The sequence below is a fragment of the Vanessa cardui genome, chromosome 7, assembly GCF_905220365.1.
Source record: "Vanessa cardui chromosome 7, ilVanCard2.1, whole genome shotgun sequence".
Classification (NCBI taxonomy): domain Eukaryota; kingdom Metazoa; phylum Arthropoda; class Insecta; order Lepidoptera; family Nymphalidae; genus Vanessa; species Vanessa cardui.
In genome coordinates, this window is record NC_061129.1 from 839,136 (window position 1) to 865,397 (window position 26,262).

At 36.5% G+C, this 26,262-nt stretch overlaps 1 protein-coding gene across 1 annotated transcript in view; it reads left to right on the forward strand.

Moving 5' to 3' along the window:
- LOC124530860 overlaps positions 1-25,688 on the forward strand; it is a 68,605-nt gene extending 42,917 nt beyond the window's left edge. The window contains exons 2-7 of the mRNA XM_047105205.1: positions 5,998-6,221; positions 12,079-12,223; positions 21,821-21,943; positions 22,601-22,738; positions 23,084-23,198; positions 23,523-25,688. Of these exons, the coding sequence (XP_046961161.1) occupies positions 5,998-6,221; positions 12,079-12,223; positions 21,821-21,943; positions 22,601-22,738; positions 23,084-23,198; positions 23,523-23,571 (794 nt within the window). The 3' untranslated portion in view covers positions 23,572-25,688. The remainder of the gene's footprint in view (positions 1-5,997; positions 6,222-12,078; positions 12,224-21,820; positions 21,944-22,600; positions 22,739-23,083; positions 23,199-23,522) is intronic.
- Positions 25,689-26,262: the final 574 nt, after the last annotated feature.

Sequence of the window (26,262 nt, forward strand, 5' to 3'; positions counted from 1 at the left end):
TTGATTGCAATTTAATAAATTGTTGTGATTTAACAAAGATGTAATCTTACAGTTGTAAAAGCAAATAAAAAAATTATGGAATAGGTTGGCGCACGAGCATATGTGCCACCTGATGGTAAGTGGTCACCATCATAGACAATGACGCTGTAAGAAATATTAACTGTTCCTTACAACGTCAATGGGCCACCAACCTTGGGAACCAAGATGCTATGTCCCTTGTGCCTGTAGTGGTGAGTGGTGAGCATAACAATACTGCGTACTGCTGTTTAGCGGTAGAATATCTGATGCGTGGGTAGTACCTAACCAGGCGGGCTTGCACAAAGCCCTACCACCGTATTACAATATTAATTAACTTAAAGAATTAACTAAAAGAATTGCTTTTGATTAAACTAGTAATTATAATAATAAATCTTTACAAAATCTTAACAATATCTGTGGAAAACAACTGAAAATAAATCAAAATAAAAAACCACGTACAAAAATAAATAATTTATTGAAAATTACAAAAATAAACGATAATAATTAATTAATCAAGTTACGTCCGTTGTAATTACGAGATAACTACGAGGACAATTTCACATACTGATAATTATTTGTACTCGTAAACATAATATTTCGTATATATTCGTTTGAGTATTTTAATAAAAAATTGATAAACATTGTATTTCTTTGACCTTCGATTTTGTATTATTTATTGATACGTTTTTACAAGGACACATAGTCTATGCTCCACTAAACTGTCTGTTCGTACAATTTAATTTTTATAAAATTTGTAGATGAACTACAAATGGGCTGGTTAATAGTGATACCAAAACACACACACCCATATAAACGCTGGTGCCGTAAGAATACTTTACTATTCCTTATATCTCCAATGTGCCGCCAACCTTGGAAATTAATTATATCTGTTGTGTCTGTCAATACACCGGCTCACTCGCCCTTTGAATCGGAACAAAACAATAATATAGCTGCTTATTGGCAGAATATCTGATAACTGGATGGTACCTTTCATTTCTACTACCAAGTGATTGTCCAACCATTAACACATTCAAATCTAACTATCACTTTGGTTGTATTTTCATTTTTTTGTATATTTGTAATAATCATGGAAATCTATTCTCCGATCATTTATGAACAGATTCGATTTGTTTCTTTGCGAGAGTATTAATTATTTTATTCTAATTTTCTATTCTATATTATCTCATTTAATTTTATATTATATGTCTTATCAGTTTGAATGAAAAAAAAATTGTACATATTTGTGATATACATTGCACAATTATTGTGTTGTTTTTTTCTTTTAAAGAATATTAGCAATTGAATTTAAGTTAAGTTACCGTGCTGGTAACTAACAAAGACACTATAAGATTGACAAGTACAGACGATTAATAATACAATGGCTGCTTATATTTGTTGAATAGTAAATAGTATCACAACAATTTGAAGATTTCACAATATTAACTAATATTATAATATCGAAAGTGAAACTGTTTGTATGTTACAATTTTAGGTTGAACTAACTCAAATGACGACCTCCGTGGTCGAGTGGTGTGTACGAGGGTTTTCATGGGTACGCCACTCCGAGGTCCCGGGTTCGGTTCCCGGCCAAATCGATGTAGATTATTAATAGTTTTCTACGTTGTCTTGGGTCTGTTACTTACATTGGGATCAGAGTAATGTATGTGATGTTGTCTCATATTTATTTATTTATAAATGATCGTATTGATATTCTGCATACATGTCGTAAGGAGTGCAAAAAATGCCATAGGTTCCCTAACACCTGATCGTTTAACACGAGTATATAATAGAAAGTATATAGCTAAGCAATATAATATTGGTATTCGAATAACACGTGCGAATGTGAGCGATAAATAACTCTCGGAGGAATGTACCTCATATCGACGCGATAAGTCGATATCTCGCAGACGTGACACAATTCCCCGACTCGCATATTACCTACTTTATACGGTGGTCTTGCGGCTACGTTCGCACCGGACGCGGGGATTAAACATGAGACGTACGACTATCGGATTTTCTTTTAAACAACATTAAAAACTGCTTCCATTCCACTTATCAAATATTTTGTTATTGATAAACTATACTCTTGTTTCATATTGAAATAAAACTAGTTTTAACGGATTTAAATCGCGTATATTAATTATTTTTATCATTCCGACGTTTCGAGCACTTAACAGCGTTCGTGGTCACGGGAAGACACACAGTCTACGCAATATACGCGATATAAATCCGTTAAAACTAGTTTTATTTCAATGTGTAATAATCGCGAAAATGTAAGACAACATGTCTTGTTTCATTTTCACGCAGTTTAAACGTATAGGTGGAGAGTTTTTCCAAATTGGTTCCAATGTTTGTGCATTGGCGATATAAGGCGTTGGTAAAATTTCTTACAGCTCCATTGTCTATAGGCGGAGGCTTTCATCACGTGGGCCATTTGCGTTCTGTTCCAGTTTTAAACCTTGATTTTGCAACCAAACAAACATTACACAGTTCATCAAGGCATTTTAGGAAACGTCTGTTTTTTTAGACGTTATTATTATTTGTAAAAGCTTTATGTCAGTTGTTACGAAAATAGCAGAACGAAATAAGAACTTGCGATATACTATCCAACGTAACTACGTGACTTGTGCACCCTCGAGATAAGGCTTAAGATAGATATTTATCTGCGGAAAAGCTAAACCAATAATAATCCAACAAACGAATTTTATTCGAATACGACGAAATTATTTTCGAAATATTTTAAATTTAGAGGATCGTTTAATGGTTCGATAATCGTAAGTTTTCCGGGATGAAAACCTCCTTCTTCGGCTCATAAACTAGTAATATGCAACAGTAATAACAAACTAACGGATAGAATCATAATTATTGAATGGAAGCTGCAGTGTCTGTGAGCACAAAAATCAGAAGTCACGATTGAATCTGGGTCATTTATAACTATTCATAAATAAATATTTTTAGTAGATTAGAATCTACTTATAATATTCTATAAGTACAATTTGTAAATTTAAAAATGGTTTCGTTTATATAATGAGTTAAAGATTGCATATTCAGTTAGTTTGTCACACTCTTGGTTTAGTACGGAGCAAGTTGGGACATATTTTAGCCGAATTATGCCGAGATAAACGGCACTTGCTTTAACTTGGGAGATGCTTTAGATCGCTTCATTAAACTAAGCCTTATACTTTGGAACTGAGCGAGCAAACATAGGCTTTGTGATTTGAAACTATATTTAAACAACTTTGAGACACTAATTGATCAAAATAATTTTAAATTAATTTGATGTTTGTCGATTAGAATTAAGATAAAATTAATAATGTTATGTCTGATAAATCTACATATTCAATCTTTGGTAAACAAATTGTAAACGATGTCCAACTTGATCGTATAATATTGATAACTGACTTATTACTAATTCAATTACTATGCATAGTTTATCATCTAGATCTAAAAATAATTAAATATTACATATTTTTCCTCGTAACATATACAGTACAAGTGTGTAAATATAATTATGATAATTGTAATTACACATAGGGAAAGTAGTTATTAACTTAAAGCCTTTAACAGACCTCTACACTCATAATTTTAATGAATTAATTTAAGTTTTCGATTAATGTTACGTTTGGTAGTTCGTAAAGTATATCCTTAGTGTTAATTCTGTACAACCTCAATATTCCCTTGACTGTCGGCCCGTATGTTTATAACAATTTGCACGGCGCCCATGCCTGCGTCAGCGCCCGCTAAGAAGTCCGTTGGTACCTCCAAACCCGTGGTTACCCCTGACACCATGGATAAAAGGGAGCGAGGTGTAGGAGCTGATGATGCCATGGTTATCAGCATGAGGATTGAGAGTGCAGTCATTACGTTGCTGCTCCTGGAAATAAATTATTGTTTGTTATGAAGTAGGCTATAAAAATTATTGATAAAGCTTATGTGTCGTCTGATCACAATCTCGAATGTATTGGCAGTATAATAATACAACTTTTAAATGCGAAGCCAAGTATCCGAGAGCCGAGATAGGACAGTGGTAATAGCACATGTATCTTAACCGATAATTGCGGGTTCAAATTAAGGCAAGCACCACAATATTTGTATGTGCTTATTTATTATTTATTTATCACTGTAAGGAAACCTGCATTTGTCGAATTTCAACGAAATGCTGCTTCATGTGTATTATCAACACACATTGGAGCATCTTCGCAGGAATTCCCAGTAAGATGTTTTAACTTTGTGCCTATATTTACGATGGCTTATGAGGAGAGATGACCTCCACTTATACACCCATAAACATATGAAAAAACTTAAAAATTCGACATACATATCAAATCTTTATATTTGTCAAAAATTTGGTCACGGTTTAAAATCAAATTTACCATATTAATTAAATCTGTATACAATGTTGATGAGTTAAAACGGCTAGCCGGCTAACTGTCGCTAGTGGTTTTGGTAACGAGTTCAGTATTACAAGGCACATCAATTATTGCAGAGTGAGAAAATGTGTTTTAATTACCGTAATAGGTCCTTTATAATTAAACTAATTGCCGTAATAAGGTGGGGAATTTGTCTTTACAATTAGTCATAAATTTTATTACCTGTATTATAGCCTTAAAATCAGGTAATTTCATATAAAGTATATATACAAAATTCCATCTACAAAACTATAAGTCACTTCTCTTAAATTTACAATAAATGAACTATTAATATGAATATTGCATTAAAAATCAAAATCAAAATTTACTCAAGTATGCTTTTACAAGTACTTTTGAATCGTCATAACAACTATTTTAAGTGATGCTTACGACCGTTTCGGAGAGTAGATGCTACCGAGAAGAACCGGCAAGAAACTCAGTAGTTAAGTTTTTAATTTTAATAACTTATTTTAAATGAATTACTAGTTTCCCATAACATAGAAACAAGCTATCAAACAAGCCAACAATTATAACAAACACAGATAACGACCAAAGTTAACAGCTTGTTCACATCCTTTCAATCTAGAATAGAGCAGTGTTCATTCTGGATAGCGTATTAATATTCAAAAAGGTATAAGTTATATGTAATAAAAATATATACTTACATGATTGAATTTGCTTTCTCGTACGTGATGCCCAACAATGATAAAAGATATATCCCGCACTACGGCTGATAGAGTTCTGGAGAGTAACGGATAAATTATATCAATGATAACCAAAGATAGATAGAATGTTATCTGAGATCTTATCGTAATATGTCCGAGGTGAGTAAAATATGATGGAATTTTAATTCGTGACTTTCTTTCAACTATTTAATATATATTTAAAATAATGAAATATATTAATGATTAAAATTACAAAATAGAATTAGATATTTAATTGCGATCAATCACAAAACACACTAAATGTATTTCTAAATTTGAATTCTTTTTAAGTAATAATGCTATACGCTGGCAAATACCTTACTTGATTGTAACTAGCACATTTTAAACTAAAACGCACAATTGCCGCGTGTCAGTTAAAATCTGTATATATGCTCTTACATAAGTACCATAAAAGAAAACTAAATAGCAACGGAATCGATTGTACAACCTTCATATATTGGTGTGAGAACTGTAACAGAATTTCCCCGTTGAATCATCAAATGAATCAGCCCTCTTCCTTGTACAAGTTCTAATAATATTTTTATAATATTAGTCACCCATGATTGAAAAAAGATTAAACGTTTTCATAGTAAAGATTCAAAGATTTAAAATTAAAAGGTCATTTTCTAACTAATAATGCACAAAAGCAATGGCCCTCACATTCTTAATACACCTATTTACCTATCCGCTTAAGCTTATCTATCCGCTTATACTTATCACATCACAAGAGTGGGGCAACAATAGTCCCAATGAGGACGATCGATCCTGGGACATTTTACATCTTTAGGCCCCCAAACCATTGTACTATTGACGCTTCAAGCCTTCTAAAGACTGTTTGAGTAATTGTAGATGTTTTTTTCCAACAGATTATATGGACTCGCTATGCAAGGACCACTTCCTACAGCGACAGTACCGCAAGCTGGATGGCGGCGTGCTGTGGTCCCGCAACGAGCGGAACCTCGACTGTACCGTCACGTTCCAAACGCACAGCATCTTGCAGCGTTTCATGCTGCACTTTGACCTCCTGCAGCTCGACTGCAACGACCATCTCTACGTCTATGATGGAGCCCATGCTACCGCGCCCCCAAAGGTAATTGATTTTAAATAATAAAACATTAATTGCGGTTAGAGCTTTGTGCAAGCCCGTCTGGGTAAATACCACCCACTTATTAGATATTCTACCGTCAAACAACAGTATTCGGTCTTGTTGTGTTCCAGTTTGAAGGGTGAGTGAGCCAGTGTAACTACAGGCACAAAGTACACAACATCTTGGTCTCCAAGGGCATTGGCGAGGAAAAGAATGATTAATGTTTATTACATTGCCATTGTCTATGGGCGGTGTTGACCGCTTACCATCAGTTGGCCCATATGCTCGTTCACCAAGCAATAGCGTAAAATAAATCAACAATATTTATCATCATATAAAAATATATAATATAATTATATGGTCGCCGTATCTGTTTGTCTAAGACAACATGGAAAACCCTGTTTAATCTTAATTATAGAAAGGACATAAATCTATGTGCAAGCTCGTCATCACGTTTTTATATAGTTTTTATGGTGTGTCTGTGGTGATGTAAGGCGCTATGGGTGATGGGGACTGTTGAACTTTACAATTCCTATGAATTATCACATACTAGTGATTCATCCCGGCTTCGCACAATGCCGACACTAAACATATTACAGAATGTCTAACAACGCTTACAATTTTTCAGCCATTCGACAATATAAACCGTCGTACGACATCACTTTAGAAATTCAAATTATTTGTGTTTTTCTACTATATTTTGCATGTATTATATCCATAAATCTTCCTCTAGAATCAATCCATCTACTAAAAACACCGCATCAAATTGTTTTGCATATTTTTAAAGATCTCAGCATACATAGAGATAGACAGCGGTGAGAGCATTGTTTTATGCTATGTAATTATGACATAATTGGTATTTGTGATAAATCAGTTCCCTCAATATATGTTTATACATGTACAAATACGTAGAATAATTGAGAATTCCTCAAGAACAAAGGGACCGAAGTGAACGTCCCCTCGGAGTATTAAAATACCTTTCATATCACTTACCTTTCAATATATCACATAACGAGAGTTTTATCGATATCATTTCCAATTTGGAGGCATTCCAAGACGTCGCTAGCAGCAATTACGGAGGGTCCCGATTATTCTCATTCACCCCCTTCCCCCCTCCACGATCACGGCGATGGTTCGTCGCTAATTTATTAAAGATGTTAGAAACGCCATGCTAATGAGGCTAGATAAATACCAGGTCGATTCGGTTATTGGAAATTTTGCTATCAATTAATTTCTTAAATGATTTTTATAATTGGGACGAGTGTTGGATGCTATTTTGTAATATGAAGAATAGTCTTCTGGATTGGTAGGATTTTGTGCAAGCCAATCTAGGTTAGGTATCGTCACGTATTCTATGACTACACCGCAATACTCAGTATTGCAGTGTTCATGGTATTTGGACACACCACTGTGTTAAATTATTTTTCAATTCTCTTTTTGTGGAATTAACTTTTGGACAATGAAAGTCGAAAGATTTTTTTTTTAATTTAGTAATAGAGATACTGCTTTCGATTTTATTATTCATAAACACATAAATAAAACTCTTGTCACACAGAAGTGTTAATAACTAAAAGTAAATTTCGTGAAGGCTTATCTTACTTCGGACTACTCTACTCAATGATAGCCTCCAGGCTGTTTCAAATAACAAAAATATGTTTGTTATTGTATATTGTAACATGACAGTAACAAAAAAAATAGATCCCGCTTACTTTCTTTCGCCGGTTCTTCTCAGGTCTAAGACGTTAAATTCCGAACCGGTGGTAGAACACTTCAATTTTGAATAAAGGTTTTTGACTTTGACTTCTGACTTTGACTTTGACATTCTATAGTTAAAAATAACGCTGATAGTTTTGATTGAACCAGAAGGATCAATAAGAGACGCAATTTATTTTGTTTACCCATATATCTGACACTATATGGTAGTTTAGTTCCTTATGAAGGCTTAGGATAAGTTTTAACTACCCTTGTAAGCTAATAAATCTCTCTTCTGTATAAACAAAGTTGTAGGAAATATATTATATTAATTTAACGGCAGTATGCTAATGACTTACACACAATGCGGCCGACCGTCAGATGTCCCGCAGTCGCACCTGCTTAGCAATTAACACGCCACTGAAGATACAACTTCTCGAATTTTAAATTCAAATTCCTAAACTTCAGGTCACCGAGACTTGAGAACAAAGACCATTGTAATACTCCGAGAGGAGAAAATGTCAATGGAATCCTAAGTGGTTTTCTTTTAAGTCTCGGCTTGTTTACTCCCGCTTATCCTAAATACACACAATTAGTACTAAAACGCGACCCACAATCCCGTTGAAAGCGTAGGGAGTCTCCAGTGTGTGCCAAATTCTACGCTTTAATTTTCTATTCAAGCGGCTGTCAGCGAGTCGCCGTTTTAAAGTTTAAAGTATGAATACTTTATGTTCCGCTAAGCGAGGGTTCTGTCGCTCCAGAGAAATAAATTGCGGGCTTTGCTTTAATGGAACATTTTTCATCATCATTCTATAATTTGAAGGATTCGTCAGGGTGGAAGGATGCGTGACGTAAATGTGTTCATGATGAATTGAAACCCTTTTATTTATCTAGCTGTATGATGCTGTCGTCGGCCCTCTGTTAATATTATGTTGGTAATTTATTTCCTTCTTACTTGTAACCCATTAGGTTCACAAAATGTTTCAATTTCATGAGCATTACAAATTCATTTTAAAGGAAGAATAAGATCTTTTACCAAACGCTTGATAATGACTCCAAAGTTCTGAGACACTGTAAATCAATTACAATAGTGGAATTTAAAACAAGTAAGAACGTAAGTCCTGTCGTATTTCCTGACAATTGTAATATCCACGCTAATTTGGCAACGAAAACCTTACCAACTTGGACTCGTTTTTGAGAAAAGTTTCCTTCAAACGATCTCACTCGACTACTTGTGGTTTCCGCTTCAAATGGAAATCCGTAATTGTTACTTCAAATTGGATGAGACTCTGATATTTTATCGGGCACATAGCCGCGGAACGGTTCTGAACTTTGGCGAATTCTCAATGGCCCGGACAATGTCCTTAAAGCCACTTATTTTGCAAAACTTTTCAACGTTAAGAACATAATACCCTTCAAATACAATATGCGGCTCTAGGGTAGCGGAATATCCTTCAACAGTTCAAACTCTTCCTTTAAATTAAACAGTTAATTAAAAAAAAAGTTATAAGGCATTGTTTAGTTCTCAGCGCATTCTTATAGTTTGGTCTAGCGTTAGCTCGCTCATTATATGCTCTTCTTATGCTAATTAACTCTTTGTTGCTGTACTTTATTGAGCACTTTTATTTTAATCAACCTAAGCTGAGCCACAGTATACGTATAACAAATCACATCTGTTTACGAGAGTGTTTTTCGCAGGTATAAAATCTGCAAATTCACCCAGTGTTAATAATAATGAAGTCTGTGTGGACGTGATTAAAACCCTCGGCGCATAAAAAATGAAGCAAATCCCGGCCCCGTAGCGGTCTCCGACAACAAAGAGCTTAATCTAACAATCGACGAGGCGTTAATAAAACAATGGACGGACTAAATGTAACTGTTAACTTAAATAGAATAAAGCGGACATCGTGTGTTACAACTCGAGGGAAACAATGTCACGGATTCATTACGGAGACAAAGGCTCAAGTTCTCCCACCTGTATCGCCCCTATAGTTGAGGAGTCCGGGCTCCTCAACTATGCGTGCTCGAATATCTTCCAACTCTAAAACAATGCGCGTAACTTCGGGCGACAACTTTCATTACAGAAATGATAGTGATTCCCCACGATGTGCTGCCCCCTCGTGTAAGTTCGAACTGTAGAGCACTTATTCATCGGGTCAATGTTCAGTGGAGTTAGTGCGAGCGCGTGTCTAGAAGTCCGTTACAAGTTTCCTTGTTGCATAGTCTGCATCGTCTGCAGTGAGTTACTCGCGCTGAATTTCAAATTAGGTGCAGTCCAGCTAATCCACACTTAAATTGAGGAGCGTGCTCGTCCGGCGACTGGCTCGGATATTTAAACTGTTCGTTCTTTTTAAGTGCTATTTCGGTCGCTACGTTTTTTTGGACGAAACTCTCAAATTTATTGCAGTTATCGTTAAAGAGTTTTTTTCTGGGTCTGTTTTTAAATACTTTAATTCGTAATGGGATTCGACTCATTATATATATAAACACTATATTTATCGAGTTTCCTAAGATGACAATATAATTTAAGCAAAGATAAAATATAAGAAAATGGTGTTATCAATTTTAAGGTTAGTTATATTGTAGGAAACATTTTTTGTCGGCCCTTCCCGCATCTATGTTATTTCGTTCCAAGCTCTGAGTAGAAACTCATCACTCAAGGAATTTAAAATCAAAATACTTGTTTATAATTTGAAAACTTGAATGAGGTGTAAAAAGAATACTGAAAGGAGTGAATTCCAAATTCCAGACGTAGCTTGAAAATTTGAGAAGAATTTATAGAGGAATTTTAATATCAACCCAAGACCGATCTTTATTAAACTCTTCGGTATAGAGCGAAAAAAGTGTAAAAGTCCAATGCAAGTAACGCCTTTGATGCGGGGTATTGGAAGTGGGGTGGGGGTGGCGGGGAGGGCGAGGGATCTAGAGAGCAGAGCCGTCACGTCGCTGCGATCGCTCTCCTTGAAATATGACAGCGAAATAATGCCATCGTTCAGTAAGCCCGCCCCGATGAAGGAAATATTGCCGGCGCATGAGCGTACCTGAGCTCTCCGCTAAACCTGTTTTTCAGATTCTCGGTGAGCTGCCGCACCCTGAATGCTAAGATTGCTGTACAATAGTCACACCGGTTACTTTGTTCGTGTAGCACAAAAGAGCACAACGTTTCCGCTTAAATCCATGATTGATTAAAATTGTGGAGTTTTTTGTACGACACAAAATGGCTACAATAGAGTTTCTAGTATTTGATAAAAGATTTTCTTCGAAGCGTACATCAAATCGAGTTTAACAACTTCTCTTGACTATAACATATAACAGACTATACTAATATTATAAATGTGAAAGTAAGTGTCTGTCTGTCGCTGTTTCACTACCAAACCGCTGAACCGATGAAATTTGAAGCAAATTTTAACTTCAAGGAAGGACATAGGGTATTTTTTTTGCCCAACACATGACAACTAACCCTCTAAGTCGCGGGTAACTGCTAGTATAATATAAAGCGCAATAGTAAAACACTAACTATTACTCACTCACTCACAGGTCAGAGAGTTGTTTATGATATGTAGCATCCTAGTTATTTCGACCTCAAGCAAATTACACACACACACACACACACACACACACATTATCAATTGTAACAGATGTTGACATATTAGTAATTTATCTATCTCCAATATCATTTGATCTCTTTTTAATTAGATGTCTCATTAGATATGGCTTTGGCAATATCTATTCCAATTCTATTTATTCAAGGAATAATTATTATCAAACCGGTTTATACATTATAGTAAACGTGGTGTTTCTGAATACTTGATAATATATTATTTTTAGGAATGAAACAATTGGATTTTTATCTACAATTATATGTAAAAAGTATAAACAAAGTCGCTTTCTCTGTCTCTATATCCCTTTGTATGCTTAAATATTTAAAATTACGTAACGGATTTTAATAAGGTTTATTAATAGAAGGTTTTCGTATATAATAAAAGTAAAGAAACACTAATCATTTTAGAAGTTTGTAATGTGTTGTCGTAAATTCTGTGGTATATTTAGTATCAGTATTGCATCCGTGCGAAGCCGGGTCGGTAGTTTGATAATAAACTAATAATAGCTAAGTGTAATGCGACATTATTGCAGATAGTACAACGCGTTCGATTCCCGTTTGTTTCAGGCGGACTTGTCCTGCCGCAACACGAAGCAGCAGGTGGGAGCGCTGTTCACGCGCAGCAACTTCGTCACGCTTAAGTACGTGACCGACAACTGGGGCACCGACGCCAACGGCTTCAAGCTCGTCATCACAGCCGTTAAGGACCCCAGTAAGTTTCAGTTGTAATTGATGTTCCTTTTAGTTTGTCTCTGAGATGGCCCAGTGGTTAGAACGCGTGCATCTTAACCGATGATTGCAGGTTCAAACCCAGGCAAGCACCCCTATATATGTATATGTGCTTAATTTGTGTTTATAATTCATCTCGTGCTCGGCGGTGAAGGAAAACATCGTGAGGAAACCTGCATGTGCCTAATTTCATCGAAATTCTCCCATATGTGCATTCCACCAACCCGCATTGGAACAGCGTGGTGGAATATGTTCCAAACCCACTCATTAATAGGTGAGGAGGTCTTATCTCAGCAGTGGGAAATATACAGGCTGTTACTTTACTTACTTTACTCTTTACTTTTTAGTTTGTCTCGAAATGACTCATTACTGAGGATGGTATCTCAACCGATGATTTCGGGCTCAAATCACGGCATGCACTGAATTTTCATCTGTCTTAATTTGTGTTCGTAATTTTATCACGTTCGGTGGTGATGAGAAATCCTGCATGTGTCTAATTAAAAAAATATATATCACGTGTGTGTCATCCAACCGGAATTAGGCGTTGTGGAATTTTCTCCAATCATTATCTTCTAAGAAAAGTAGAGGTCAGGTTGTTAATTTAATGTGTCATTGACAATATTTGCATCTCCTATTGTACTTGTACCTAATATATAAAGATGCAGGTAGATCTCAATGCACTTGGCTCAATATTTGGGTAAGGTTAGATTCAATTAATCTAGTTGATTGGCCATAGATGACTTTTACGTAGATGTTTACCTGGCTTTTCTATTCAAGGTTATTGATTTATTTTCAGCAGCCTTCAAAAATAAGGAGATTATCCACGCCATCAATTTTTTTTGTCTATGTTCCCTGATAGCCACACCGATCGTGAACAGATTAAGATTTTTCGATTCGATCGTTCATATTTTTTTCAGTTCAGATTTTTCATGGCATTTTTCATTCGAAAACTTACTTTGAAGATATTTTCATTTAAAAACTATTTCCTTACGACTAAAAGCTGAAAAATAATACTACGCCTGAAGTCTGAGGAGACCTATGTAAAATACAATTACTAATTTTGGAGCTCAAGGATTCCAGATGATTTTTGCTATATCTGAGCCTGTCTGGGTAGGTACCAGTCAAGTTCGATAGCGATTCGAAAAAGTATAGAATAGTTTGAAATTGACAGAACTAATTTCTATAACTTACAACTATATACCCGTTCGACATCCTCCATTTAAAAAAGAGTTGTGCCTCAGAAACCAAATAAAGGAGTTGGTCCTGTACCTGACCTAATTGCGGTCCCATTGGATTATGAAAATGAATACAAATTGTGGTATTTTCGTAAAATAGAGAATATTAAAATGTTCCACGTGTTTCAAAGCAATTGAGACAATATTGAGGTTAGTTCGAATAGTAAAAATAAAAACGTTCCTTCTTGTAAAAAATCTTGAATCGATTGACTGAGCTTTAAGGAAACATTAGAAAAACGTTGCGAACTTTTGTAATATCGCTGTAATAAATACAATAGTGTTGATAACACAATATATAGACACGATCACAAAGCCAGCAATTTACAAAGAACGTTTGTACATTTGATCACACGAACACATCGGGGCGAGAGATTCCTCGGAGGAGTTCGCGTCGACCCTCTTTCGGCGCCTCTTTAATTATCCTCAATGTTTATTTATTCGACGGAACGCTGTAGGGCAGTTCGCACATTCCACCCTTATCTCATCTTATAAATGAAAGTGTGCTTGTGTGAGTGGATATTATGAGCTCGGAAACCCTTTAGTCCACGATCACATTTTCCTTTTCACGATTATTCAAGCTTGTCGTACTCATTATAAATTTTATCCTTATATCACACGCTGAGTCTCTGTATCTGTGAATTAATTTACTTGAAATTTTACATAAAACATATCTCGGATTTAAAAACTGAGATGGCCCAGTTATAACGCGTGCATCTTAACCGATGATTTCGGGTTCAAACCTAGGCAAGCACCACTATATATGTGCTTAATTTATGTTTATGATTCATCACGTGCTCGGTGTTGAAGGAAAACATCGCGAGGAAACCTGCATGTGTCTAATTTCATCGAAATTCTGCCACATGTGCATTCTACCAACCCGCATTGGAACAGCGTGGTGGAATATGTTTCAAATCCTCTCCTTAATGGGAGAGGAGGCCTTAGAACAGCATTGGGAAAATTTACAAGCTGTTACTTTATTTTACTTTACTTATTTTGATTTCAACTGAAAATACAATAAAAACATGTATTAAGTCTAATTATATTTATCTGTTCTAATAAATGTGTCATCCATTTGTTTACGAACATCTGGTAAATAATAAAAGCGATTCCTTTTGATGATCATTTAATAAATTCTGATGGCAATTTAATAAATTGAATTAACATCAGGAGATACAGCGCGTTTCGGAGGAGATTTTAGTAGTAATGTTATACAACGCTCTACAATTTCAAAATAAATTTAGACTATTCACGTATATCACGTGATTATCTTATGATATTTCAAATAAGTAAAAACAATTATTTAATAAATCTCTAGTATTAAAAATAAGGTTCGGAAGAAACTCTATATGAAAGGAAATACGTAATTAGTCCCCATTTGTTATAGTTTAATATGTCGTTTGTTACCTGTTTTTTTTTCATTCGTTCATACATATATTTTACTATTGAAATGTGTATAGGAGCTTTGGAAGTTATATATGAGTCGGAGTCACGATCGCAGTAAGCGTTTGAGCATAATGTTTAAAATAAAATAATCCTTGGTATTTTCATGCGAGCATCACACATTGTTTCCACATGTAGAATCAATTAGATTTTCGACTTGACTGCGTGGAAAAATATAGTGGTTTTTGGCAAGTTTGAGCGCAAACCGAGTTGCGTGGTACGTAACGCAATCATATTTGCTTATTCGCTTGTGAAGTATGCTCTGGGACGGAAACGCCTTTTGTCGCACTTTTACAGCGAAAACGAGTTTCATAACTATGATGTTACGGAAACATTTTTAAAGAAATCTTGAACTTACAAGTTAAATAAACATCACGGAAAAAAATATGAAATAAATCATCTAAGACTTGTAAACATAAAGATATGATAAGAATATGAGGATGCCACTGCAGACTCGCTCCGCCGAAGAGGACCCGGGATGGAGGAAGAAGCGCTATGCGTACCTTCTCCTCCCGCCTCAATAGGCGCCTCAGGGACTAGGGGGGAAACTCAGTACTCCGGGAAATCTCCTAAGAGTTGGAGACCAGTCAGGCGTCACGGTAGTATGCGAAAGCGATCCCGTGGCACCCGCCGATGAGACGGGGAGAGTACCGCTGGATTTTAGTGTGTATTCCGATGTTCTGTTCATCTTGGACACCGACGAGTCCCACATACCCCTACTTTTACGTGTAGGTAGCACGTAGCGCGTTTTAGCAGTGAAAAAAATGCTAGGCAAGAATATGAAATTCGCTCGCCAATAATTTATGTTTTTTTGTATGTTGGTTTGTAGTTTAACACACCTGACGACCTCCGTGGTCGAGTGGTGTGTACACCGGTTTTCATGGGTACGCCACTCTGAGATCCCGGGTTCGATTCCCGGCCGAGTCGATGTAGATTACCATTAGTTTTCTATGTTGTCTTGGGTCTGGGTGTTTGGGGTACCGTCGTTACTTCTGATTTCCATAACACAAATGCTTCAGCTACTTACATTGGGATCAGAGTAATGTATGTGATGTTGTCTCATATTTATTATATTTATTTTATTAACACAATTACGCATGTAATAAATAAAACTCAAATACAAAGGAAGTTAATGTCGAGATCATAAAATAATAGTCTTTGTCTTTTGTCTATGCGTCTTCGCTTGCGTGTAAACCCGTCGTAGGTTTATGTACAAAAATGCCTATGTACATTCTTGGGGTTCAAGCTTGTTTAATATATAAAACATTTCAGATTGGTTTAGCAGTTAAAGCTTTACAGACAGACAGGTAGAGTAACTACCGCATTAATATTGTTTGTATAGATACTACCTGAAAGTAAAATCACTCAGTATCCTATGGCAAAGAACATCACGCTGATGCAGTTTGTTCATAAAAGTATACCAATGAGTCAACCAACATTATGCATTTCTCCACGCACTTGATATATACATATTATGCACTCGAAACCTCATTGGTTTGAACCCGTGTGTCATTAAGGATCCCCTGCTCTACTGGGTCACTTAAGTCATGTGACTTATATGGAAAACGGAGCTGTAAAGTATTTCCTGTAATTCATCTTCAAAAGTTCGTGTTCATGTGTAGTTCAGTAGCTTTCGGTCTTTCCTTTTTAACTGACGTGTACAAATGGCACCGACTGTGGACAGCTTTTTAATATAAAATGCCTTTTAACGAAAACCTAAGTGAATTATTTTTATTTTTCAATAATCCTTAATATTTTTCTATCATCATTTTGGTAATTTTCTTACATGGTGGTAAAAAGTAAGTATCAAGTAATCAGTTGTTAGAACTCGTGAACCTTAACTGATGATTGAGGGTTCACACTCAAGCAAGTACTACTCAATTTTAATATATTTGTAATTCATCTCATGTTCAGAGGTGAAAATAACCTGCATGGGCTAATGTCAGTGAAATTCTAACACATCTATATCCACTGACCCATATCGGAGCACTGTGGTGGAATTTCCAAACTTTCTCAAAGGGAGAAGAATCTTAGTCCAGTACTCTTATATACAGTTGATAGGTAGTATATATAACGGTAGTTCAATTTTGTGCCTATTTTAATATGTACAATGATTTGTATACAATTATATTTAATGTTATATATGGAAATCAACGAATATTCATAACTCCAATGTCATAAATTCCATGGATACATTTACTACGAAATACATGTCAGAACATTTAAAATATCAATGTAAATGTATCCGCGGGTTTATATTTAGTAAATATTAAATGAAATATAATAATTGAATGCAATCCTTTTTGAATGTTACACGATAAAACCGCTGAGCCGGCGCCGGATCTCCGTTTAAATTCAATTTATTATCCCTTGCCCTCGAACCGGTGTTGTTTTACGTCGCATTAATTTAGCTTATATTTTTTTTTCTTTTTGTTCATATTTAATTAAAAACGCTCCCGTAGTTATTTGTCCTTGTTTTATATTATTACGTATTTAAAAGGTTTGTTCGTGTATTGTATATTCGCTTATATAATGTGTTGAGTTATTTGTCCAAAACGGTTCTTTGTTATTTTGTCACATGGGCATTATTATCCATAAACACAGTGATGTTGTCGTCTTGGCAGATTTCCAACGACGGTTGCTTTTTGTTTCACTTGGTGGAAACCTTCAAACTGGTATACGGATTCCTGGGGGAGGATAACTGGGTTATGTGAAATTCCTATCCTCTAAAACGATGGTCATCCTGGACACGGACTAGAGAGGCTGCAGGACTATGCGATGCTATCACAATTCAGACCAGCCATCTACTCAGGCTGTATTATAGTAAATAAGTGTGCACGTAAATATAAACCCACCTTTGTTTACGCTTTTATCTACTCTCTCACTCTTACTATCCGATGGTATGGCAAATCCTTTTTTACATACTTTCCAAGGCACGAGAGCGCACTCCCTTGCAGACGCCTGGCTGTTACTGAGATTTCATCTACAAAAAAAAATTCCCAATGTACTGGTCCGACCTGTTGTTTGAACCCAGAACTTCGAGATTTGCACCCTTTTTTCTAGTATTTGTCAGTGATACAGTTCTGTCAATGTAAGGGAAGGACATCAATATAATACCCACTTCTATTAAAGTTGCCGTTCGTTATTATTTCGTACCAAAATGGTTACAGTACAAGTAAATTTAAACCTAATATTCTGCCTCTATACCCAGTATCGTGGGTTGCATACCTGTGTATATTATTTGAATCCACCATCACGCCAAACAGTAACCAGGTGAACCTACACAGCAAATAAGATATTTGAGTAGCTAAAGGTATATTTGAATATAGAACGAAAATAGGAATATGGATTCAACCCAGAAAAACCAATACATTAATATGACAGTACAATTAGATAGTCCTCTAATCAGATAGATGTGTACTGAAACAGATTACAGTAATCGCTAAACTCGTAAACAAAACCTGAATCTATTCTAGTAAAATAACAGTGATCGACAAAACGAACAATTGTAACTGCTTTTTGAAAGCGAGAGAAGGGCTGCAGCGCGTCACTAGTGGACGCATTGGGTGTATTGTATCATTTGTTGAGGATATAAAAGGCATCATCCGAAGAGGGTCCGAAAGCGCGATTCTTTATTGCCGAGTTTACGCGATCATTGTTACGAGTACGATGTGATCGTAATATGTTAAAGTACCTTATCTAAATAAACTTGTTGCCAGAAAAAGCAGACCTTTAAGAAATTTTTCAGGTTCAAAATATATTTAATTCCTGTACGCTTTTAATTATATATATTTAGATGCAAATATATAACCAATATAGGCTTGTATCTCCATGCTGCAGACGTAAATTCTACCGATGATACTTGCACTAAAGAAGATGGATTCGCATGGTCAGCTTCTGGTATTGTGTTATTCCTTATAGCCTTAGATATTATTTGAAGCTATGCAGATGTTTCTCTAATAATTTATTTTGGGATGAATAATGAGTACCGCGTGGAATTATTTTGACAGAATTTTACAGTTTCCGCGGTCCTTAGAATTAAGGTTATCATGGGGATGATTTTGCTTGGTGGTTGGTTTCTCATCCGCACGATCGATTGAAGCGTTAATATGTTTGATCGATGGACGCTCTAACATAACCTTCCTTCGTTACTTCTTACAAATACTCTTGTATGACGAGGAAAGAAAAATCGAGTAAGGTTTACATCCATTAATATTCATGTAGGATTTTAATATCAGTAAAGTTATAATACTTGGTAGTAGGACTTTGTGCAAGCCCACCTGGGTAGGTACCAACCACTCATCAAATATTCTACCGCTAAACATCAGTACGCAGTATTGTTGTGTTCCGGTTTGAAGGGTGAGTGAGGCAGTGTAACTACAGGCACAAGGGACATAGCATCTTAGTTCCCAAGGTTGGTGGTGCATTGACAATGTAAGGAATAGTTAATATTTCTTACAGCGTCATTGTCAATGGGTGATGGTGACCACTTATCATCAAGTGGCCCATATGCTCGACCGCCAACCTATTCCATAAAAAAACATTAATTACTGAATCTTCATAGAAATCGAACTTCCAACCAATTGTGACATCAAATTTAACCTTGCATATTAACGATTCAAAATGTCCTTGTAACAGTTTACTTGAATAAACTATATTCTGATTTCCTAAAAGGTTTCAGGCAATTATTTCTCAAAAATCAAATTGATTTACTTTACTGATTCATATTATATGTAATGTTTATATAAAATATATAATTTGATTAGTTGTTAATCGATCTGGACAAATTGAATATACTGGGGTTTCTGTAAGCAAAAATTCCCCCCACTTTATATCCCTATAATATGCAGACGACGATTTTCTATATTTATTATATTTGCCAAGGAACATCAAAGTAAAAAAACATTTAATTACACTTTTAGTTTAATCATGTAAAATGAAAATTCAAAAATACTTAATTTTGAATTTGATTTGATTTTTGATTGTTTAAATGAAATTGATGGTAAAAAGAAAACATTTAAGATTTGAGAAGAACCAGCGAAAGGATATTTTAAGATTCAAGAATATAAAATATTAATTTTTCGAATATGCTTTATTTGATTCGTTTGGAAAACTTAAACAATTCGTGTAATGGTCACAACATTAACACCGTATATTAAAATCTATCCTCAAGCACTTATAAATTCTTGTAAATAATTGTCAAACTCGTGTAGCTAATCGTTTTTGTATAGAGATTTGATAAATTCCATTATTTTGAAGGCGGTTAAAAGTAAATTGTTGGCAATATTTTTTTACACGTGTATTGTATACAAATAAATTTCATTCGCGTCCTTTCAATACGTCCGGTGTGATCGACGTTCGTTATTCGTCCACCAAAATCACTTGATGGATTGTCGTTCGTGTCTATTGTTCGCCGCCATTTTCCATCATGGCGGCCGTAATTCGATTACGTCATCACACGTCAGCGTTATTATTTTAAAATTACAAGCTTTAATATTTAGTTTACCCTGGACAAGGAACGCTTAATATTGCTTGAAATAAGATCATAAAATTCTTATAATGGATACTTTTAAATGTAATTATAATTCTGGCCCAAGCATTTTTTTATTTTATCTAATAGGTCATGAATGTAGGTCAATAATAAGTGGTCCCTAATGCCCATAAGAATTGATGCCGTATGAAATTTTAACCATTACGTACAAAAACCAAGGTGATATCAATCTTGGAAACTGTACCTGTTACACTGACTCACCTACAAAATACATTACAGAGCTATATAATGTCTACTAAATAACTTATATGAGCGGGCTTACCTCGGTGGACTTAATGAGATTTAATAAAGATAGTACGTGCAAATCCGTTGTTTACTTTGTACTTACTACTTTTTTTTTGTAATTACGTATTGTTAACATTTCATGCTTTTGAAGGTAACAGACCCAAATCTCAAATCTCCTCCGTAAGCATAGCTGAGATTTTTACGGTCTGCAGTGATGCATTTACACCCCTTACCTATGTTTTAAAGCGTTTTATAATTAATCATCCAAGCACTCGAGCTAAGATATTCATAGACAATCATGAGACGGAATACCGACTAAAAACCAGTGATATCCACACCGCCGCGAAACCGATTGTGCATACAATCAAAACGTAACTACAGGCACAAGGGACATAACATCTTTTCCCAAGGTTGGTGGCACATTGACGATGTAAGGAATAGTTAATATTTCTTACAGCGTCATTGTCTATGGGTGATGGTGACCACTTACCATCAGGTGGCCCATATGCTCGTCCGCCAACCTATACCATAAAAAATATAAAGAGTGTCGACGCCTTCTCCTCGGTTACCTTAAGCGTAAAATATCAGTGGAGATACTCTTCTAACCAAACCGCACCGGGGCCGCCTTCTTGACATAACGTTTTCACAGGAGACCACCTCCTTCCAGCAGTTCTCATTACTGAGTATTACATTTATCTCAGCAACGAGAGGTCTCTCCAGGGAACTTGCAGGGATAATCTTTGGGCTACTCTATCATTGTGTGGTGCATAGTGGAAGCGTAGGATTAACTACAAATAACTCAGGATCCTAAGCTATTTATACAGATCATCTGGATTTTAAAGACGATTAAAAACCTAGTCTAATTATGGCCAAGCACTTAAATTTCATCAGGTCACTCATCTATCTGAACTCTGGTTCTCCTCAAAAGGAAGGCTAAGCTTTTTGCTATACAGCACAAAACATAGGTCTTTTTGACATAGGTATGAATAACTCATATGATATACTTCGCCAAAACTTAATGTCCACTCAACGATTAGTGAGGTTATCTTTAAGTCCACAGCAAATCTTATATGTAATTACATTAGATAGGTGAAAACTGATGGTTCCTCACTGTTTTATAATTTTTCAGAACACGGCTGCAAGGAGTTCAGGTGCAAGCAACGCGAGTTCTGCGTCAGCGCGGACTTGACGTGCGACGGCGTGGACCATTGTGCGGACGGTTCCGACGAGGACACGGCCGCGCTTTGTCCCGGTGATTAAATTAGTGTTTTGGTAATTACATTGTCACTGGAAAATATGTGTAAGAAATTACATATTTCCCAGATTTCAATCGAAGTTACTTTCGTTGATTTTACTATTGCCCTTATAAATATACGACTAACTCCGTGGTCGAGTAGTGTGTACATCGGTTTTCATGGGTACGCCACTCTGAGGTTCTGGGTTCGATTCCCGGCCGAGTCGATGTAGAAATATTAGTTTTCTATGTTGTCTCGGATCTGGGTGTTTGTGGTACCGTCGTTACTTCTGATTTTCCATAACTCAAGTGCTCTAGCTACTTAAATTGGGATCAGAGTAATGTATGTGATGTTGTCCAATGTATTTATTATTATTTAACTCTTTATTGCACACCAAATATACTTATGTATATAGACACAAAATATATTTTCTTTCAAAGAAAATTGGCCAAGTAAAAGGCGGTCTTATGGCTTATAAGCCATTTCTTCCAGACAACCTTTCGGTTAAAAGGATAAAGGGTATGGAAGACGGCAATATGGTGGTGCAGTAAAAACTTACATTATAGAATAATAACAAATACAACTCAAAATTTATTTATATAAATATCGAATAATCGATTTGTTTTTGCATGCCAAGCCAACTTACTTATTGCAATAAACGTTTGTGTTCGCAGAGAGCGGTGGAGGCGCGCGTAGCGGCGCGTGGGCAGCGGTAGCGGCGGGCGGTGCAGCGTTGTTGGCGCTAGCGGCACTGCTGGCCCTCTGCTGCTTCTGCCGCCGACGCGCGCCTGCACCACTCACACACTTACATTGTAAGCTAATTATGATACATTGCTGGTGTATGGGCCATTTGCTGGGAAGTGCTTATCACCACCCATAGATATTGGCAGCGTTATTAATTTTAACAATTCCTACATTGCCAATGCGCCGCCAATCTTTTGAACTAAGATGTTACGTCCCTTGTACCTGTAGTTTAAAGTGTTATGTATTTTAAATTGTAACCCAACAATGCAAATCACTGCTGTTCGTAGAAGAAGATATCTATGATGAATGGGTGGTACGTAGCCAGACCGGCTTACAGAAAAGCGGTACCAGCTACTACTACTGTAAATAAAGATTGTATATGGATTAACGTGTTTCAATTTATCGTTTCACAGTACAACAAATGGCCAGCAGCAACGGTGCGGGCGGCGGCAAGGGCGCGAATGCCGCCACTGCCTCGCCCGCCACGAGGCTGCCGGGAAACTGGGCGCACCCTGCGGGCCCGCGCGGGTAACATACACCTCCACACTTATCACATCATACTCCACTTCATTTTATTTCTTAATCTAATTAATTATGTCAAGGTTTTTAATTAATTCTAATTTTCTTCATTTTACACTTGGTGATTTTTTATTTATTTTTACATTGACTAAAGAAAGCAATAACTTAGATAAAAAGTTCGGTGCCACTGCTAACTGTCATCGTTATTGTAGTAAAATTAATCTTATTAAGTGAATTTGATTTGCGATTGCTTTAAGACTACTATCATAATTAATTGTATTGAAGTTCTGTCGGAGTCTAAGATCTCGTAGTAAGCAGCTCGTTATGTTGCAGGTACAGGGCGGCGCGCCCGGGCCGCCTGCGGGCGCGGGCGCAGCGCTGAGCGGCGCCCCGCACAAAGACGAGTGGTTCGTCTGAGGCGGCCCGGTCGGGCCCGCAGGGCGGGGGCGCCGTACCGGCCCCCTACCGCTCCCAAATTCCGCTCTCCGACCGCCAGAACTTACCCGAACTACGACCAGTGATAGTAGGTGAGCGTGCGCGCGTCGGTCTGCGGAAAGGAACCTTCACATATCCGTTGAAAATAATAATTATATTAAGTGTTCGTCGACCGGTTCTGCCGCGAGTGTTCCTTTGACTGTCGTATTAGTTGTGACGTATGCGAGTGGGAGTCGCGTTTCTGATATAATATATTTTTTTGACTTGTGGTCGAACCGCGTAGAGAAAGTCGCTCTCGTAACGGTTAATCGAGACGCGAGTGAGTCGGAAGGACTCCCTCGGTCGCGCCGTGACCGGGCGGAGTCTGACGCTCACTGAGTGTCGTCGCGCGAGTTGCTCGCACGTGTCATTTGCGCGCGTGACTCGCTCTTCACGCCTCACCGTCGATCGCGTAAGTTACTCACGCGTTTGTCTCCCTCAGGTACATAACACTGTATCTCGCTGGAGACAACCGCGAGATTAACTCAAAGACCTATTACATCAAATAAGCTTTTCAGTGTATAACATTAAGACCGTTTTATAGGCAGTTAGTGCGGCCGATAACGGTCGTCCTGAATTTAGAATTTGACGAAGTGTCTACTTTTAATCAGAGATTGTCTGAATATTGTCTGATGTAATAAGTCTCTGACGCGAGTCTGTGAAGCGTGTATAAGCACTGCCATATCGCTCAGTCGTACCGCTCGCGCGAGTCGCTCCTCGCCACTCGCGCGAGTAACTCACTCGTGTTGCTCACGAGTGCTCGTTTGGCAACCCTCAAGTCTTGTTCGAGTGTACGCGTTTCGGTAGACCTAAGTGTATTTATGGGAGTGATAGTTAACTGAAATTCTATCCGATGAAATTGTATAATCATTAGTGATGTAATGTATCCCAGTTTGTAATGTTATTTGTATACGTTCATTGGATAGCGAGTAGTGTGTGTAGCTGAGCATGCAGTATCGAAGATAATCACTTCTCGATTTCATAACGTTTTCTGTTGAACTGTGTGTTTCATTAATATTTTATTTCTTCACTTCCAAATTTATCATAGAATAAGCATATTTTATGTATGTAAAACTTAAGTGAAATTTAAAATATATGATGTTCTTGACGCTGACTACAGCGACGAGACGTTTGTTCAAACTTTTACGAGTATTATCGGACCATATGAATCATAGATATTATAAAGAAGCCATAGATGTATTTCGATTTCGTTATAATTAAGTTATCGCAATAAAGTTATTATAGAATACAATTATACAGTGTGAACTAATATTTTATTGAAGGATGACATCGTGCAAATGATTTTTTATACGAATTCGACGAAGGTAGAGCGTAAAATGTAGTATATTCAGAATACACGATATTCCCGATCAATCGTCGCGCAGGCGCCCCCACTACATCTGCGTCGGTTGCGCCTGCGCACGGGTGGGCCGTGACGTCACGCCCGCACGTGCTCTCTCGCGACCGGGCACTTCGCGGCGCGGTCCGACCGCAGCCATGGTCCATTCTGACGATGAAAACTAGATGTAATCGCTTCAAAGACTCTTAACATAAAACAATAATAAACAAACTTCCATTTAACACGCTTAGGTATTCAACTGTAAGGTAATACGATAACTTTAAACATTTGATGTTACACGTCGCTCTGTTTACAGGAGATTTTGTGAAGTTTTTACCGTATAACTGGACTCGTGCATTAAGCTTATATACAGAACATCCACGTCTTATACATAATATTGATAATGTGTAATGATATATACATAATTTTAATATGACTAGAATGCAGTTTGTATGTACTATATATGTAAGGAATGGGCAGGGCGTCGCACCGCGCCGACCGCCGGTCTGAAGTCTATCCGAACGTATCTATGTAATATTCTAATTTTAGCGAAGATTTTTTTAGGTGAATTTTTACTCGTTTAGTGGACGGCGCACCGTAACGTGGGTGTCCAGTTTTTGGTGTTACGATAAACGCAATGTAAATTTATCGATATGACATTAAACATTTTTGGCTTATTGTTCGTATGTTATTGAGTGTTATTTAGTCTGTCCCATCCCTATTCCTCGCCGTCTAATTTCACTGAATAAAAATAATAAAGTCGTGCATATAGCACAACGACGACTAAAATAAATAGAAATAATTAATTTTACTCAAATAAGAGAGAATTTCATTTTTTGATCTATTTTAGTTTCACGTAAAAACTAGTCAATGTATTAAAGATTTGATAGTTTGTTTCTTTATCTGCTAATTTAAAACGCTTAAATTAACTAATTCTAGCATAAAATGAAACAATTAATGAATCGAACTCGAATAATTAACTATTTAACAAAAAAATCCTTACCAAAATAAATAGAAAATACTTAGATCAATGTATTTGCTCTTTAATTTTTTAAGGCGCAAACTACATATGAAAATGATACTTAGCTTTCTGTCTATATTAATATTATCGATGCGAAGTTACTTGGTATGTATATCTGTTTGCTACGATTTCATGGCAAAGCCGAACAAAACTGAATCGAATTTGAAAAATATTTGGTATGACGCTAGGACAAATCCCGAGGTAGGATTAGCCACCTCTTTATACCTAATTTTTGTTGA